The 17,066-nt window shown below is 34.6% G+C and overlaps 1 protein-coding gene across 1 annotated transcript in view; it reads left to right on the top strand.

The window, feature by feature from the left end:
• The window catches only part of COL24A1 (collagen type XXIV alpha 1 chain), a 346,701-nt gene that overhangs the window by 158,882 nt on the left and 170,753 nt on the right, over nucleotides 1–17,066 (top strand). The window contains exons 21-24 of the mRNA XM_053655519.1: nucleotides 5,531–5,584; nucleotides 6,747–6,791; nucleotides 13,024–13,077; nucleotides 14,438–14,482. Coding sequence (XP_053511494.1) covers nucleotides 5,531–5,584; nucleotides 6,747–6,791; nucleotides 13,024–13,077; nucleotides 14,438–14,482 — 198 coding nt within the window. The remainder of the gene's footprint in view (nucleotides 1–5,530; nucleotides 5,585–6,746; nucleotides 6,792–13,023; nucleotides 13,078–14,437; nucleotides 14,483–17,066) is intronic.

Below are 17,066 nucleotides of genomic sequence, written 5' to 3'. Positions count from 1 at the left end.
TAATATCCTAGAGATAATTTTATCAAAAGAACCAGAAAATTTTAAGGGAAGAAGAATATGATTTTACATTTTGTAGGTTGAGAACAATCTATTTATGTTTCTCTTTTGGCCCTTACTATTTGCCTTAAATTTTTTTCTAGAAACAGAAAGGAAAAACGGAGCCAAACATGCTGACCCTATTAGCATGATGTGTTTCTTTAGTTGTGTATACAGGATCATGGAAGCGTCTTAAAACTAACTTTATTTTGATGTGCTATCTTGTTTGGCAAATGGAGTCAATATAAATTATTAAAGTTCTGTTGAGACTATAGAAGATGATCAACAGGAAATTATGTCCAGGGTATTTAAAATATGTGGTTACCCTACTTACAAACAAATTGGGTTCTTTCCTGAGCAATTTGGTTCAGCTCTAAAAAAAAGCCTTATATTTACTCTTCATTTTCTGCCAGTTGACTAAAAATTTCAAACTAAGATTAGAAATTTGTATTAATTATGGTTCTTTCAATTATGGGATTGTGTATATATAGATGTACACATGTATATAAATATGAAACATACATCAGCAAGTCTCCTTGAGTGCTGAGCTACCCAGTTTGGCAATCTACTTTCAAGTATCCTAGAACAGTAACAAAACCACATCCTTTGCTGTTTACCACAAAAAGTGAGTACCCAATGAGTATTCTGTATTCCAGTAAACAGTGAAATAATTTATTTGTTGCTGTAATGGTTTGTATATATTACTTTGGCTATAGAAATAGGGGTGGTATAAATGACTGTTATTGCCTGTTTTATAATATTACTGATAAATTATTAGAGAAAAGTTATGTAATAGAATATATGGAAATAACTTTTAAAACTCCCACACGATGATATATTTATTGCTTTTAGAGAAAAGAAGGAAAAGAGGGAGGCAGAGTGGGGGAGAGGGTAGGAGGGAGAGAGAAACAAACATCAGTGTAAGAAATATTGACTAGTTGCCTCCTGTATGTGCTGGGCCTGGAGATTGAACCTGCAACCCAGGTATGTGCCCTGAGTGGGAATGGAAGCCACAATGTTTTGGTGTATGGGATGATGCTCCAATCAACTGAGCCACCTTGCCAGGGTAGAAAAAACGTTTAGTTGAAGTTATAAAAATATGTTATACATTCACCCAGAGAGAAGTATGTTAACTTGGTAAGAGGAAAATTAGTAACTCTAAATATTTACCTTAGAACACCTGAAGATTTACATTCTGTGCACTTAGTTGAGATTTTATATACAGATTTCTTATAGCAACCACTTTACCCTCCAGCTCAGTGAATATTTCTGAGCTGAGCATTTATTTAGCTCAGAAATATTCAGTGTGTTTGTACAATGGGGAATGTACTGTGTTGAGAAATATTTATTGAGTTTTTTTAAGCAATTACTTAAAAACAAGATTAAAAAAAGGTCTTCTGTCTACTGAGAACTTGTAAACTTCTGAAAACGTGACATTTCTACATGTGAAAGGTTAAGAAGCATAACCAGGAGGTACCTATAAGTGAATAATAAGGACCCCAGAAGAGAGAATAACTTAGATGGCAATTTTTCTGAGAAACTTCTTAGAAAAATTAGTATTTCAGTTGGATGTGTTGGGTTTGCCAAGAAGAGCCAAGGGGTGAGAGATTCTATACAATATGTATAAAATGAACACAAGGACGAAGGAGGAAGTAAACCCACCTGACTTAAAAAAATATTAGGAGGCAGATTGTGACAGACCTTAAATATAAAGTTGAGACATTTCAATGCTAATAAAACCCATGGAAGATCTTTTATTCTGGTAAAAACACATAATATGAAATGTATTCCTTAAAATTTTAACTGTAGTACAGTATTGTTAACTATATGCATGTTTTTGTACACTTTAGATCTCTAAACTCTTTTTATCTTGTGTAACTGAAACTCTATCATTGAACCACAATTCCCATTTTCACTCTCCCTAACCCACTTGTACCCACCATTCTACATTCTAGTCCTGCAAATAATATTGCTGTTGACACTTCATGTAAGTAGATTAATTTGTCCTTCTGTGACTGGCTTATTTCACTTCACACTAGATCCTTAAGGTTCATCTATGTAGTAGCATATGCCAAAATTTCCTTCTTTTTTTAAGGCTAAATATCAAATCATTGTCCAATAGTCCAAAAGTTCACATTTTCTTTATTCATTCATCTGTCGATTGACATTTCAGTTCTTTCCGCCCATAAGCTATTGTGAATCATGCTGCAATAAACATGGGAATGCAGCTATTTCTTCAAGAACCTGTTTTCAATTGTTTTACGTAAATAACTGGAAGTGGGATGGCTGGATCATATGATAGTTTTATTTCTAATTTTTAGAGAAAATTCCATACTGGTTTCCCTACTGGCTGCACCATTTTACATTCTGACCAAGAGTGCACAAGTGTTCCAGTTTCTCTACATCCTACCCAATAGGGGTTTTTTTTAGCATTATAATAGCCATTCTAACAGGTGTTAAGGTATTGATTTGCATTCCCCTGATGATTAGTGATATTGAGTATTTTTACATATACCTGTGGATCATTTGTGTGTTTTATTTGGGGAAATGTCTATTCAAAATTCTTTACCTATTATATTCATTGGGTTATTTACTTTTTACTTTTGAGTTATAGGAGTTTCTTATCTATTTTATACATTAGACAATTATCAGATTTGTGGTTCACAATTTTTTCTCCCATTCTGTAGGCTACCTTTTCACTCTGTTGATTGGTTCTTTATTAACTGTGCAGAAGTACAGTATTCACTAGTCTATTTTGCTTTCATTGCCTTTACTTTTGTGTCACATCCAAAAAAATCATTTGAAGACCAAAGTTAAGGAGCTTTCTGCCTATGTTTTCTTCTAAGAGTGTGTGGTCTCAGGTCATATAAGCCCTGAATCCATTTTGAGTTGATTTCTATGTATATATAAGATAAGAGTCCAATTTCATTATTTGTCATCTGGATATCCAAATTCTTAATACCATTGGTTGAAAAGACTATGTTTGCCCCATTGTGTAGTCTTGGAACCCTTGTTGAAGAAATTGGACTGTATATGCACAGGTTTATTTCTGGGCTGTCTATTCTGTTCCTTTGGTCTATATGTCTGTCTTTATGTCAGTACCAAAATTTTTCATTGCTGTAGCTTGTAATATGTCTTGAAGTCAGTAAATACAAGGCCTGCAGCTTTGTTCATTTTTCTTAGGACTATTTTGTCTTTTCAGGGCCCTTTGTGGTTCCATGTGAATTATAGGATTTGTTCTATATCAGCAAGAAATACCACTGACATTCTGCTAGAGATTGCATTGAATCTATAGATAACTTTGGGTAATACAGATAGTTTAACAATAGTAAGTATTCCAATCCATGAACGTGGGATGTCTGTCCGTTGTCTGTGTCTTCTTTAGTTTCTGTCAGCAATGTTTTGTGATTTCCAGTGTATATATCTTTAACCCTTTGGATAAGTTCATTCCTAAGTATTTTTTTCTTTTTGACATTATGCTATATTAGGTTGCTTTCTTAATTTTACTTTTAATTGTTTGTTGTTAGTATATAGAAACAACTAATTATTGTATGTTAATGATATATACTGCGACTTTGCTGGATTGGTTTATTAGTTTTTTGTAGGATCTTTAGGATTTTCTACATATAAGATTCTGTCATCTGTGATCTGAGTTTTTACATTTTCCTTCCCTAGTTGGGTAACTTACTTTCTTTCCCTTGATGAATTGCTCCTGGCAGGACTCTAGTACTATGTTGAATGAAAGTGGTGAGAGTGAGCATCCATATTTTGTTCCTAATCTTCAAGGAAAGCTTTCAGTTTTTCACTGTTGAATATGATATGAACTGTGGACTTTTCAGATATGGCCTTTATTTTTAGTTTGTTGAGGTTTTAACACGAAAGAGTATTAAATGTTTGTTGTCATGCTTTCCTGCATTTGTTTAGGTGACCATATCATTTTATTCATTATTATGTCAATGTGGTATATCACATTCCTTGATATTAATATGTTAAAAAATCCTCATACCTGAGGTATAAATCCCATTTGGTTATGGCATAGGATCCTTTAATATGCTGTTGAATTAGCTCTGCTAGTATTTTTTTGAGGATTTTTGTTTCTGTATTCATCAGAGCTGCTGACTTGTAATTTTCTTTCTTTGCAATGTCTTTGTCTGACTTTGGTATATTCATCAGAGCTGCTGGCTTGTAACTTTCTTTCCTTGCAATGTCCTTGTCTGGCATTGGTATCAGGGTAATGCTGGCCTCATAAAATGAGTTTGGAAATATTACATCATCAATTTTTCATAACAGTTTCAAAAGGATTTTCATGAATTCTTCTTTAAGTGTTGGGTAGAATTCTACAGTGAAGTCATCCGTTCCAGGTTTTTTTGGGAGGGAGGGGGACAGTGAGGGGGTTGATCACTGACTCAGTATCATTAATAGTCATAGATATGTTCAGATTTTGTAATTCTTCTTTTAAAGATCTTATTTATTTATTTTTAGACATAGAGGAAGGGAGGGAAAAAGAGTGGTAAAGAAACATCAATGTGTGGTTGCCTTTCACACATCCTATACTGGAGACCTGGCCCACAACCAAGGCATATGCCCTGACTAGGAATTAAACCAGAGACCCTTTGGTGTGCAGGTCAGCACTCAATCCACTGAGCCACACCAGGCAGGGCAGATTATGTAAGTCTTTATGATTCAGTTTTGATAGGTTGCATGTTTTCAGGACTTTTATCTGTTTCTTCTAGGTTATCCAATTTGTTGTTTTATAATTGCTAATATTAGTCTCTTATGGTCCTTTTATTTTTGTGTCAGTAGTTCTAATGTTCCCACTGAATAAAAAAACTGGTGCCATGTTGAGAAGGATCAATAGCGTTTTCTGAAATAGGAAGCATTCTTTTAGTTATTTTGATCAACTTTTATTCAGTAAGCATTTGGTTTTTAACATGCATTTTGATTTGCAGAAGATTCATTTTAATATTGAAATTTCTAATCACGTTCAGTTTGTTATTTTCTTCTGTAAGTTGTCCTCTCTTTTTTATGAGCTTGTATCATAAAAGGAGAGTACTTGAAGAGCATTTAGTACAAATGATGTATTCCAGAGTTGGTATCTTAACAGATTAAAATGCTATACATCCTGTTCACCTATTTTCAGACTTTGTGAATACTCTATTATGTGTTTACTGTACTATTATCGTGTTAATAATAAGACTCATTACTTTAAATTTAGAAGTACTTTTTCTGAAAAGGTGTCTCATTGAAGACTAACATGCTAATAAGCACATTATTTAAACATTAACATACTGTTCAAAAATAAGTTTAACCTACATTTCCCAACCATTTGTGTGCCCTATAGTCTTCTGTTCATCTACCCTCCTACCCCATTTTGATAACTTCCTAATGGGAAATGAATGGTACAAAATAAAATTGCCTATCTCCAGATTAATGCTGATAGAAAAAATGTTAATTGAGCTAATGCTTTAATTGTGTCCTTGCACTGCTTTTATAGGGACTCCTTGGAAATAGAGGGCCTCCTGGTCCTCCTGGTCTCAAAGGAACACAGGTATGGAGAAAATAAATATCCATTCATCAAATTGTTGAATCTCTCCCTTTTTAATTTTTATGGGACATTAGTTTTTGCTTAAGGAAAACATTGCTTCACTGTGGACAGTTTTTGCCATAGAGGATTTCAAGTTACCATTGTGTACTAGCAGTTACGGAATGGGATTTGCAATCATTCTACAGTGTTCTGGATTCATTAAGTGATTTATATCAGTAGTTTCCATGAAACCACCGAAAATATCTGAGCTTAGAATCCCACTTATTGGTAGTAAAGTTTACATTTACTATCTGTTTTTTATATTTTAAAATAAATTATATTTTAATTAAACTGTGAATTGAGCCAAAATGTTTCTTAAGCAAATGAATAGAATATAGGATTCTAGAAAGTTCTGTATATATTGTTCAGATGTGTTAACATCAACTTCTGTTTGAAGGTGAAAAATCAGTATATTTAGAAAACATGTCAATAAATGGAATAAAATCATTTATTATTTCTTTTTATTTTCTTAAAGAATAATGTATAAAAATTTAGCTTGGAAAATTTTAGCTCTGGCTGAGTAGTTTAGTCTTTTAGGGCATCGTCCTGATAACCAAGATTTCATGGATGTATTCTTGGACAGAGCACATACAAGAAGCAACCAATGAATGCATAAGTGGAACAACAAATTTATGTTTCTTTCTCTCTCTCCCCCCACCTCTTCTCCCCATTCCCTTTCTCTCTCTAAAAAATCATTTTAAAAATTCTTTACTTATCTTGTTCTTGCTTCTATTCCCTATCCACTTATACAGTTTTTGTAAGCACAAATTTTATACTACTTTATATTTTATGAAATTACAAGTAATTTGACCCTGAGAATATTGGATGGGTAAATTAATCAAGAAGAAACTCTAGACATTAACCATATTTGATATGAATAGCACTTTCACTATTATTCACTCTCAGTTTTCTATATATAACATATTATTTACCAATTTAGAAATAATGCAGTAGTGCATATCTTCTTTAGAGTTGATGTGGACTGTCACAAAAAATTAAAATACAAGAAAAATTACAGAATTATTTTCATCATATTTCAGAATAAGCTTCAGATTTCAGAATGAATAGAACAGGATTTACATTTTTAAATACTTCAGGCTATGATATGTTCTGATTTTTTTTTAAGGGAGAAGAAGGACCAATCGGACCTTCTGGAGAATTGGGGCCCAGAGTAAGTATCATATAAATAATGTCCAAAAAGTTCTTCTCTTAAAATTACTAGTCTATAAGGGTTTTTCAACAGTGCCAAATTTTAAGTTACAGCAAAGAATAAAAGTGAAAAGAAACAATAGCCATACAATCTCCCCAAATAAAGTAGGCCCATAACTGGAATTTTCCATGGATATTTTAATCCCTGATATTATGCCTCTATATATTTATTTGTTTCTTCAGCAGTCTTATGGTCTTAGGAAGTTGTGCAAATTATTTATTAAGTTTCTTGAAATGTAATACAAAGCTAAATACCTTAGTCACTTTATTAATATTCTGGGAGTTTCTGTTTTTTAAGTATGTCAGTAAAATTATGGAAATTTAATAAGATGTATTTTCTTCTGACTTTTTAAAAGATGTGTGGTAATATATGAATTTCTCATTTTTAATTTCTGAAAATGAATTCTTTAAGAATTTAGATATGCATGAACTAAAGTTTACATTATTATGAAGTAGTTAAGGTATGCATATTACATGCATTTCAAAGAATAATTAAATTCCCATAAAATACATCTCATTCTTTTTTTCTTGAGAACATCGTAACACACAGATTCTTAAAACACTTAAGGAGACAGAAATTACTTTTTTGCACCTTTTCCTGACTGGCACATATACTGCCACTGTCCCATTGGGGGAATAAAGACTTTTTTAAATTTTATTTCTTTGTGAGGCTCTCTGAGAAGATTGAAGTAATTGGAGGAGACCTTCCACAAGAATCTACCATCACATCTACTCACTTCCCTATATCAGTGCCATTTACTCTGTCTTCTCCTCTGTTACTATGGACAAACAGGCCATTTTTCTAACAAGGTCAAAACTTCCACTTGCTTACTATATATATTATCCTCTTGTCCACTGAAGAACATTGATCTAGCAATTATCCCCACCCTCTCCTGCACCATAATTTTGTTCTCTCTAATGGATCAACCCTATCAGTATACAAACATGCCATTATTTCTTCCATCTTAAAAACGAGAGTTCTGGCCAAGATGGAGGCACAGGTAGAAACCCTTCACTTCCTTGCACAACCAAAAGGAGGTTAACAACCAGCCTAAAATCAATAAACAACCAGAAGCACCAGAAAATCAAACTGCGTAGAACTCCAACAACCATGGAATTAAAGAAACAGGCAAACAGAAAAACCAGACCAATAAGGTGGCAGACAAAGAGAAACCTCAGCAAGGCGGCAGACCCCGAGGGCAGGGCTGGCTGAGAAACTGTGGCAAGGCAGTGGACTGCGTGGTCTGGCTGGCTGTGAGGAGGGGCAGGATGCATGGGTGGGGCTGACTTAAGGAGAAACTGAGACTCAGAGCTGACTGTGGACTGTGGCAGTTGCCGCAGTGGGAGAAGCTCCCAGTCTCACATACGAGTTCATTAGAAAGTGCACTAGAGATGAGTGGGCAAGCCACACTGTTTCCTCTCTGGCCTCTCCCTCACAGGCAACATAGCAAGGAGGGTTGCCCTGCCAGGGTGAACATCTAAGGCCCCTCACCCTTGTCAGCTGTGCCAAGACAAGGAAATATGACTCAAATGAAAGAACAGAATAAAGCCTCAGGAAGAGAGCTAAATGAGGAGGAGAGCGCCAACCTATCTGATGGAGAATTTTTTTTAATTTTTTTTCATTCTAGCCATTTTGTAGCTTGAACTTGTTGGGTTTTTTAATTTAATTATTTTTCAAGTACATTTTTTTTGTCTATTTCTCCCATCCCAGCTGATGGAGAATTTAAAGCCCTGGTAACCAAAATGCTCACAGAACTGATTGAGCTTGGTTGAAAAATGAAAGAACCAATGAAAGATACTCAAAGCAAAATAAAGCAAAATATTCAGGGAACCAATGGAACAGGAAAGAAACCAGGACTCAAATCAATGATTTGGAACAAAAGGAATAAATAAACATCCAACTGGATCAGAACAAAAAAACAAGAATCCAAAAAAATGAAGAGACGCCTTTGAATCTTTGGGGCAACTTGAAATGTTCCAATATCTGAATTATACAGGTGCCAGAAGGAGAAGAACAAGAGCAAGAAATTGAAAACTTATTTGAACAAATAATGAAGGAAAACTTCCCCAATCTGGTGAAGGAAATTGGCTTCCAGGAAGTCCAGGAAGCCCAGAGAGTCCCAAAGAAGCTGGACCCAAGAAGGAACACACCAAGGCACATCATAATTACATTAGCCAAGATTAAAAATAAGGAGAGAATCTTAAAAGCAGCAAGAGGGAAGGAAAGAGTTACCTACAAAGGAGTTCCCATAAGGCTATATCAGCTGATTTCTCAAAAGAAACCTTACAGGCAAGAAGGAGCTGGAAAGAAGTATTCCAAGTCATAAAAGGCAAGGACCTATATTCAGGAATACTCTATCCAGCAAAGATATCATTTAGAGTGGAAGGGCTGATAAAGTGCTTCCAAAATAAGGTCAAGTTAAAAGAGTTATAATAAGCAAGCCATTATTATATGAAATGTTAAAGGGACTTATCTAAGAAAAGGGAGATAAAAAATATGTTCAGTAAAATGACAACAAACTCACAACCATCAACAAATGAACCTAAAAAAATAAAAGAGAGAAAAACAATGAAAACAAAAACTAAGAAAACAATTAGAACAGGAACAGAGTCAGGGGAAATGGACATCACATGAGGGTTTTCAGTGGGGAGGGGGAAGGGAGGAATAGCGGGGAACAGGTACAGAGAAGAAGAAGCATAGTTAATAGGCATTAAATACATGGGAGAGTTAAAAAATGGTACAGGAAACAGAGGACTCAAATAACTTTTATGTATAACCCATGGACATGAACTAAGTGGAGAGGAATGCTGTAGCGTTGGGGGTGCAGGGTGGAGGGGGGATGAAAGGGGAAAATTGGGAAAACTACAATAGCATAATCAATAAATATACTTAAAATAAACATAAATAAAAATGAAAACAAAACTTGTATTGATTTCAGTTTACCTTTCAAGTGTTACCTTTCTCTCCTTCCCTTTTCAGTAAAACTTCTCAAAAGTATTGCCTATATATTCTCTTTCCAAATTTTCTCCTCATCCTGTCTGCTAAAACCATTTTGGTTGCACTCCCCCACAAACTCAAAAACAGTGATTATCTTGTGAAGGTCATCAGTGACCTTCAGGTTAATGAATTCAATGATCATTTCTCAATCTTCAGATTACTCCATACTTATACTGTTCAGAATTTGATTAGATCACTCTCACCTAGAAACACGTTTTTCATTTGCATGATCTTCCTCCTGTCTGGCAGCAAATTTGCATATTATCTTAATCTCTTCAAATTATAAAGTTTGGAATGTTCCAAGGTTTGGTTTGTAGATTTCTCTTTTCTGTCTACACTTGGATAAGTTGGTCTCATCTTATGGCTGGTGATTTTCAAAATTTATATGTTTATATAAGAACCTTCTACCCCCTGAACTATGGTCTTATATTAATGCATGATCTCTCCATTCAGATGTATAAGAAGACTGTCAAAGTGAAATCTCCAAAACTGAATTTATGGTTTACCTTCTAAATTTGTTCTGGCAACAGTCTTCCCCATTTTATTTGGTCACTCTCTCAGATGACAATTCTTGACTTTTCTATTTTTCTTACATTTCACACATGACCTGTCAACAATTCCTGGAATAACTGTCTTCAGACTATATACAGAATCTTACACCACTTCTCACAACCTCCCCTGTAACCACCTTGAAATGTGTGACTGTCATATCTCATCTGGATGATTGCAGTAGACTTCTCTTTGAATCCCCTGCTTCTGCTCTTGCATCAAAGTGATCCTGCTAAAACTTAGACCATGGCAGTTCTCTTTTCAAAGCTTGTCTAAAGCTTCCTGTCTCAGAGTAAAAGCTAATGTCCTTACTGTAGACTATCAAACCCTCCACGACCCATCTCCCATTCTCTTCTTTGACCTTGTCTTCTTACTGATCTTGTCTCTTATGCTGCTTCAGCAGCATTAGCTCTTCATGGTTTCTCCAGCACAGTAGGCACATTCTTCTTCTCACAGGGTTTTGCACATGTTCCTTTCCTCCATGTGGAATGCTCTTCCTTCAGATATCCACATAACTTACTCTTTCTTCAGTTGAATAAAGTTGAAGTCTTTATTCAACTACCACATTCTCAATGAGGTCTTCCTTGGCAATTTTATTTAAAAATTCAACAAAACTCATTCAACAGTTTACATCTCCCTTCCTTACTTAATTTTGTGTCCTTCACATTTACTACTACCTAACATGCTGTATATTTTAGTTTTTTTAATATATTTTATTGATTATACTATTACAGTTGTCCCATTTCTTCCCTTCATTCCCCTCTACCCTGTACACCCCTCCCCCCCATTCCTCCCCTTTAGTTCATGGCCATGTGTCACAAGTTCTTTAGCTTGTACATTTCCCATACTATTCTTGCCCTTCCCCTACTTTCTACTTACTGTCTATGCTACTTATTTTCTGTACCTTCTCCCCCCTTTTCCTCCTCCCACACCCCTCTTGCTAACCCTCCATGGAATCTCCATTTCTATGGTTCCGCTCCTGATCTAGCTGTCCTCTTAGTTGCTTTTGTTTTAGGTGTGGTTGTTAATAACTTTGAGTTTGCTGTCCTTTCACTGTTCATATTTTTTATATTCTTTTTGTTAGATAAGTCTCTTTAACATTTCATAAAATAAGGCTTGGTGATGATGAAATCCTTGAACTTGACCTTATTTGAGAAGCACTTTATCTGCCCTTCCATTCTAAATGAAAGCTTTGCTGGATAGAGCAGTCTTGGATGTAGGTCTTTGGATTTCATGGCTTGGAATACTTCTTTCCAGCCCCTTCTTGCCTGCAAGGTCTCTTTTGAGAAATCCGCTGACAGTCTGATGGGAACTACTTTGTAGATGACTGTCCCCTTATCTCTTGCTGCTTGTAGGATTCTCTCCTTCATTTTAATCTTGGCTAATGTAATGATGATGTGCCTTGTTGTGTTTCAACTTTGGTCCTCCTTCTGTGAGACTCTCTGAACTTTCTGGACTTTCTGGAAGTCTATTTCCTTTGCCAGATTGGGGAAGTTCTCTTTTATTATTTGATCAAATATGTTTTCCACTTGTTGCTCTTCCTCTTCCCCTTCTGGTACCCCTATAATTCAAATGTTGGAACATTTCAAGATGTCCTGGGGGTTCCTACGCCTCTGCTCATTTTTTTGAATTCTTATTTCTTCATTTTTTTTTGTTTGGTTGTTTCTTTCTTCCTTCTGGTCCACTCCATTGATTTGGGTCCCAGTTTCCTTTCCATTACTATTGGTTCCCTGTGCATTTTGCTTCATTTCATTTAGTGAAGCCTTCATTTTTTCATCTAATTTGTGACTAAAATTAACTGGTTCTATGAGCATCCTGATCACCAGTGTTTTGAACTGTTTATCCAATAGGTTGCCTATCTCTTTGTTGCTCAGAAGTATTAGCTTTGGGGCTTTGAGTTGTTCTTCTGCTTGATCCATAATGTTTTGGTCTGTTTGCCCCTGTTACGTATGAGGGGTAAAAGATTAGGTGTTCAACAGGGTGGATCAATCCAGTCGCTGGGTTGTGACTGGGGGCGGAGTCAGAGGAGGAGAAATGGTGTTTGTTCTGCTCTCTCTCTCTTGGATTTCGGTCCCCTCTGCCGCTTCCCACAAGCAAATTGGGCCCTTCTGGTGCTTCCCAGGTGGGTGGGCTTATGTACATTCTAGGACCCTGTTGGTCTCTCTAACCAACTTTCCTGTGAGGCTGGGAGCCTCTCCTGGCACCTCAACCCCCAAAAGTTTTTTCAGTTGATGCTTTTAGGCTTTATTTCCTGGTGCCGGGGCCCTGGATTTTCTGTCTGTTTTGGTTGTGCTTTTGTTTCTAAATCTTTGTTGTCCTTAAATTTGGTTGTGCAAGGAGGTACAGTGTTTCCACCTATGCCTCCATCTTGGCTGGAAGTCTATGTTTTAGTTTTTTAAATGATGCGTCCTCGCTCGAAGGTAAGCTCTGTGAGGGCAGGTGTGTTCCATGCACTCCTCCATGCCCAGTCCTGAGAGCTGTGACTGGCACACCACAGACAGACCTTATACAGAATGAATGTATAATGAGTATGATAAAATAGAATTATCAAATAATTTTGCTTTATCTCATAAAATAGTCTGAATTCTTAGGAAACTTTCAAAATTAGAATGATTACATGAATCTTTTTTTTTCCTTTCTCTTCTAGGGAAAACCAGGTCAAAAGGGTTATATGGGTGAACCAGGACCAGAAGGCTTAAAGGTAGGGCAACTAACTTTATTAAGTGTAATTTTCAAAAAGATCAAACATTTACTTTCATAAAAATATGAAATGAACACACATCAAAGATTTCATTCAACTCAATGAACCAGTGATAATGTTAAAACTGGTTCTAATAGCATTTGAGCATATAATATATATGCTATATAATAGCATATATATCATAAATTACTACATCATTTTTCAGTTCAGACTACCCAGCTACAAATGCTCAACAGCTACTTAGTTGTGGCTACAGTGTTGTCCAGTGCAGTGTCACATTTCACTTATCCACATTGCAATATAAGTATTCACTTTTAGATAGAAATCAATGGCTTATTCCCCTATTTCAGTAAAAAAAATATGTATACATTCCTGTCAGATTAACTATTTGTGATGCCCTGAACTTGATCTTCTACCTTTCATTAATCTATCTGTGTGTTATTTCAGCCTTTGTTAATGCCATTTCTCACCACCCAAAATGGTCCTTCCTCATCACCAGTGTAAATATAACCCATTCTTCAGGACAAATTCAAATGTCCTTTCATAATTCACTATTTGAAATCATTAACATTTGGATTTTCAAAAGGTAATATTGTCTTTACACTGTATTTTACCCACATGCCAATAGGCTGTGGGACAGCCACCATAATTAGATTAATATTTCTGTGGTGTAATGTGAGGATATTCAGAATATCAAAATAAATCAAGACTATAACTAACCTCACTCAGATCAGCTAAATCTTTGCTGCCACATAAATTCAGATTAGGACATGTATGCCACCCAATGATTTGTGAAGATTTTTGGGTTTTCAGAGCTTTTGGGACTGTGACTCATGGTTATGAACATGACCTTACTTCTCTGGCGAACAGTTCCAGCTGCACCAGCACACAGGTGCTGTGTTCTTCTTTACTACTCACCTGTGGCATGTATTCCGTTCAGCTCCGCATTGTGAATACCTTGTTTCCCGAAGCAAATTGTGCATTCCTATGGGCAAGGGCTTTATTTGTATTCTTAGTATCTGCCATAGTACCTACCACCTGCCTTTTGCAGAGTACATCTCAATACATATTTTATTTTTAAATTGTATTTGTAGAGGTGTTTTAAAAGTGATTAAAAGTCCTTAATAGAATGTAATTTAAGCAAATATGTTATTACTGTTTGAATGAAAATAGGGGAAAAACCATATTTGATAAACTATCTAGTGAACGCTGAACCTAGTTTTGAATAACTGAGATTTCCTTTGCCTTTTCCTAGGTTATAACAAAATAATTACATTGCAAATCAAAACATAAGCAATGTCTTGAATAATCTTGTTCAAAAAAATAATTGTTTTTGCAACTTTATGTTCTTTACTAACAGGGAGAAGTAGGAGATCAAGGAAACATTGGAAAGATTGGTGAAACAGTGAGTTCATTTTATGCTCTTTTATATTTTAATTAGCTGTAAGCATTTTTAGGAATCATGTTAGCCATGATCAGTATTTATAAAGTTCACAATACAATCCTATCCACAACAAATTTAAACTCACTTGTGATGTGACAAATAAAGCCCACTGTATTTACACAAGAGTAATGAGGGAAGACATAGTTACTAATATTTTTATCTAAATATAAATTATATTTATGATTTCAGGAGTATTCTTGTTTCTAATATTTGGTCTCTATTTTCAGTTCTGATCATATTATAATCTAAATTAAACCTTAACATTTTTCACTAATAAACATTGTAAGTTATCAAACCTTAAAAATAGCTTAGTAATTTGAAGATGCCATTTTTTAGATTTGAAAGATGGAGTAAATCAAGAGGTAATGAATTAAGTATTATAATTTCCTCAAAAATTTTTTACTTTCTAAAATTTATATTACTACAGAAGTAGGAGGTTTCATATTACAAGTAATTTTATTTTCTACAATGGGTAAAGACAGCTAAAATATTCTTTTAACAAATGAACCTATACTATATATATAAAGTGTTATGTTAAATTAATTCAAATGAATTTATTTACATAGTATGCTGGGTTGTCACAAAGCAAGAGATATCATTTAATAGGTTAAATGAGCAAATTCAATTTCCTATAATTTATCTTACTACTTACATAAAAATAAAATTTAAAAAAATTTGTTTTATAAGCTTAAGTAATTAAATAATTATTTTCTTATGTTATAGAAAAACAACAATACATTTCTGATATACTTAGTTTTGTCATTAATTATTAATAAAATAAGGAGCTAATCCATTTACCTTTTTTTTTAACCATCACTCAAGCAATTTTGTTTTAATTGCTTTTTGAAAGAGAGAGGAAAACATGGATGTGGGAGAGAAATACTGATTGGTTGCCTTCTTGTATGTGCCCTGACCAGGGATCAAATCCAAAACCTGGGTATGTGCCCTGACTGAGGATCAAGTCCATGACCCTTTGGTCTATGGGATGATGTTCCCACCAACTGAGCCATACTGGCCAGGGCCCATTTACTCTTTTTTTAAATTTTTCATTTACTTTTATTTTTTAACATTTTTTATTATTGTTTAATTACAGCTTTCTGCCCTTTTCCCCCCACCTCATTTACTCTTAAAAGACTGTAGCCATACCAATTAATTCTGGATCACTGAAGGTGAACTTTTTTTGTTTTTGTTTAAACTGAAAAGGGAAATTTCAATGGAGTATTTACATCAATTAGATTATTCAAGACTTCTTATCAAATATGATTGTAACTCATATTTCTCTAAGGCCACTAAAAGAAATTAAACTTTGCCATTTCAGAGTGAAAAATTGCTTAAGAAATATATATAAACTATAACTAATAGCTAAAGTTAAAATACCAATGAAGAGCAACTGGTAAGTGTTACGTACTTAATAGTGTTGCTCTAGTTTGGCACAGTATTAGAACCTGCTGCCAGTGCTTTCCAAAGAAGAACCAGGCTGTCTAGGCAGGTGATGGATTTATGTTTGTGGAGAGAGATTAACACTGATTGATCATTTGCTATGTGCCAGGCATAATGTCAAGTGATGTTTCGTATTATGGCATTTCACTTAATTCTCAAGTAATTTGAAAAGACATATTTTGTTATTGCAGTGTTTGAAATGAGGAGATGGAAGCACACTAAGTAACTCATTCAAAGTTACAGAAGTAACTTAAATTACATAAGTTACATAAATTACAGAAGGTAAACCCAGAGCTTCAAACTCAAAATCCGAAGCATTACACCATGCTGGGGGCTTCCCCCTACCTTTACTCCTTTACTGAGGTATATTTGACAAATAATGTCCTAAGATATTTAAAGTGGAGGTGATAATTCGATACACATATACATTGTGAAATGCCCCCCCCTCAGGTCAGTTAATGAAAGAGGGGATATTTTAATGTTAATTGAACAGCCGCTTAGCCTAGATGTTGCAGAGAGGTTTTAAGCATCAGATAAACTTTCAAACAAAAGGAACTTTAAAGGTTTGAGATTTTGTCTTTCTGTTTAAGGATGGGAGATAAAGGCTTTTAAAAATCTTTAGTGACTATATTTAATTAACTAAAATATATAAAATGCTTAGAGAATATTTTTTGTTCTAGTAATTACCAGCTTGTGTTTTATCTTATTAACTTCAAATTCTTAGAAATATAGTTCATCTAATCCAGAGTTCTGTTAAAACAAAACTCTCGAGATATTAGAAAATATAGTTGTACTTCATAAAACTCTGTCTTATAATTTTGAGGATATCTAAGTTAAATTGTAACTATATAGCTAGATTTAACTTCCCCCAATCTTTCTGTATAGGCATTTAATTGCCTTTAAGTGGATCTCCTCCTGTTTTATTTGTTTCTTTCTAGATTTATACAAATTATAAACCAATCTGTGGTAGAGCATGACAAGTATAGCAGTCCCGTCTGTAGTTTGTGTCTGTGTACCCCTTAGATTTATTTACTATAGATGAATAATTAATTTCTATAAATGTTCCCTAAATAAGTCTCTGGTTTCAAAAGATATCCCCTTATCT

This window comes from Artibeus jamaicensis, unplaced genomic scaffold, assembly GCF_021234435.1.
Source record: "Artibeus jamaicensis isolate MK-2021 breed Jamaican fruit bat unplaced genomic scaffold, CSHL_Jam_final scaffold_1019, whole genome shotgun sequence".
Classification (NCBI taxonomy): Eukaryota; Metazoa; Chordata; class Mammalia; order Chiroptera; family Phyllostomidae; genus Artibeus; species Artibeus jamaicensis.
The sequence above is the reverse complement of the archived record's forward strand: the minus strand, read 5'-3'. Positions and strand labels throughout refer to the sequence as shown.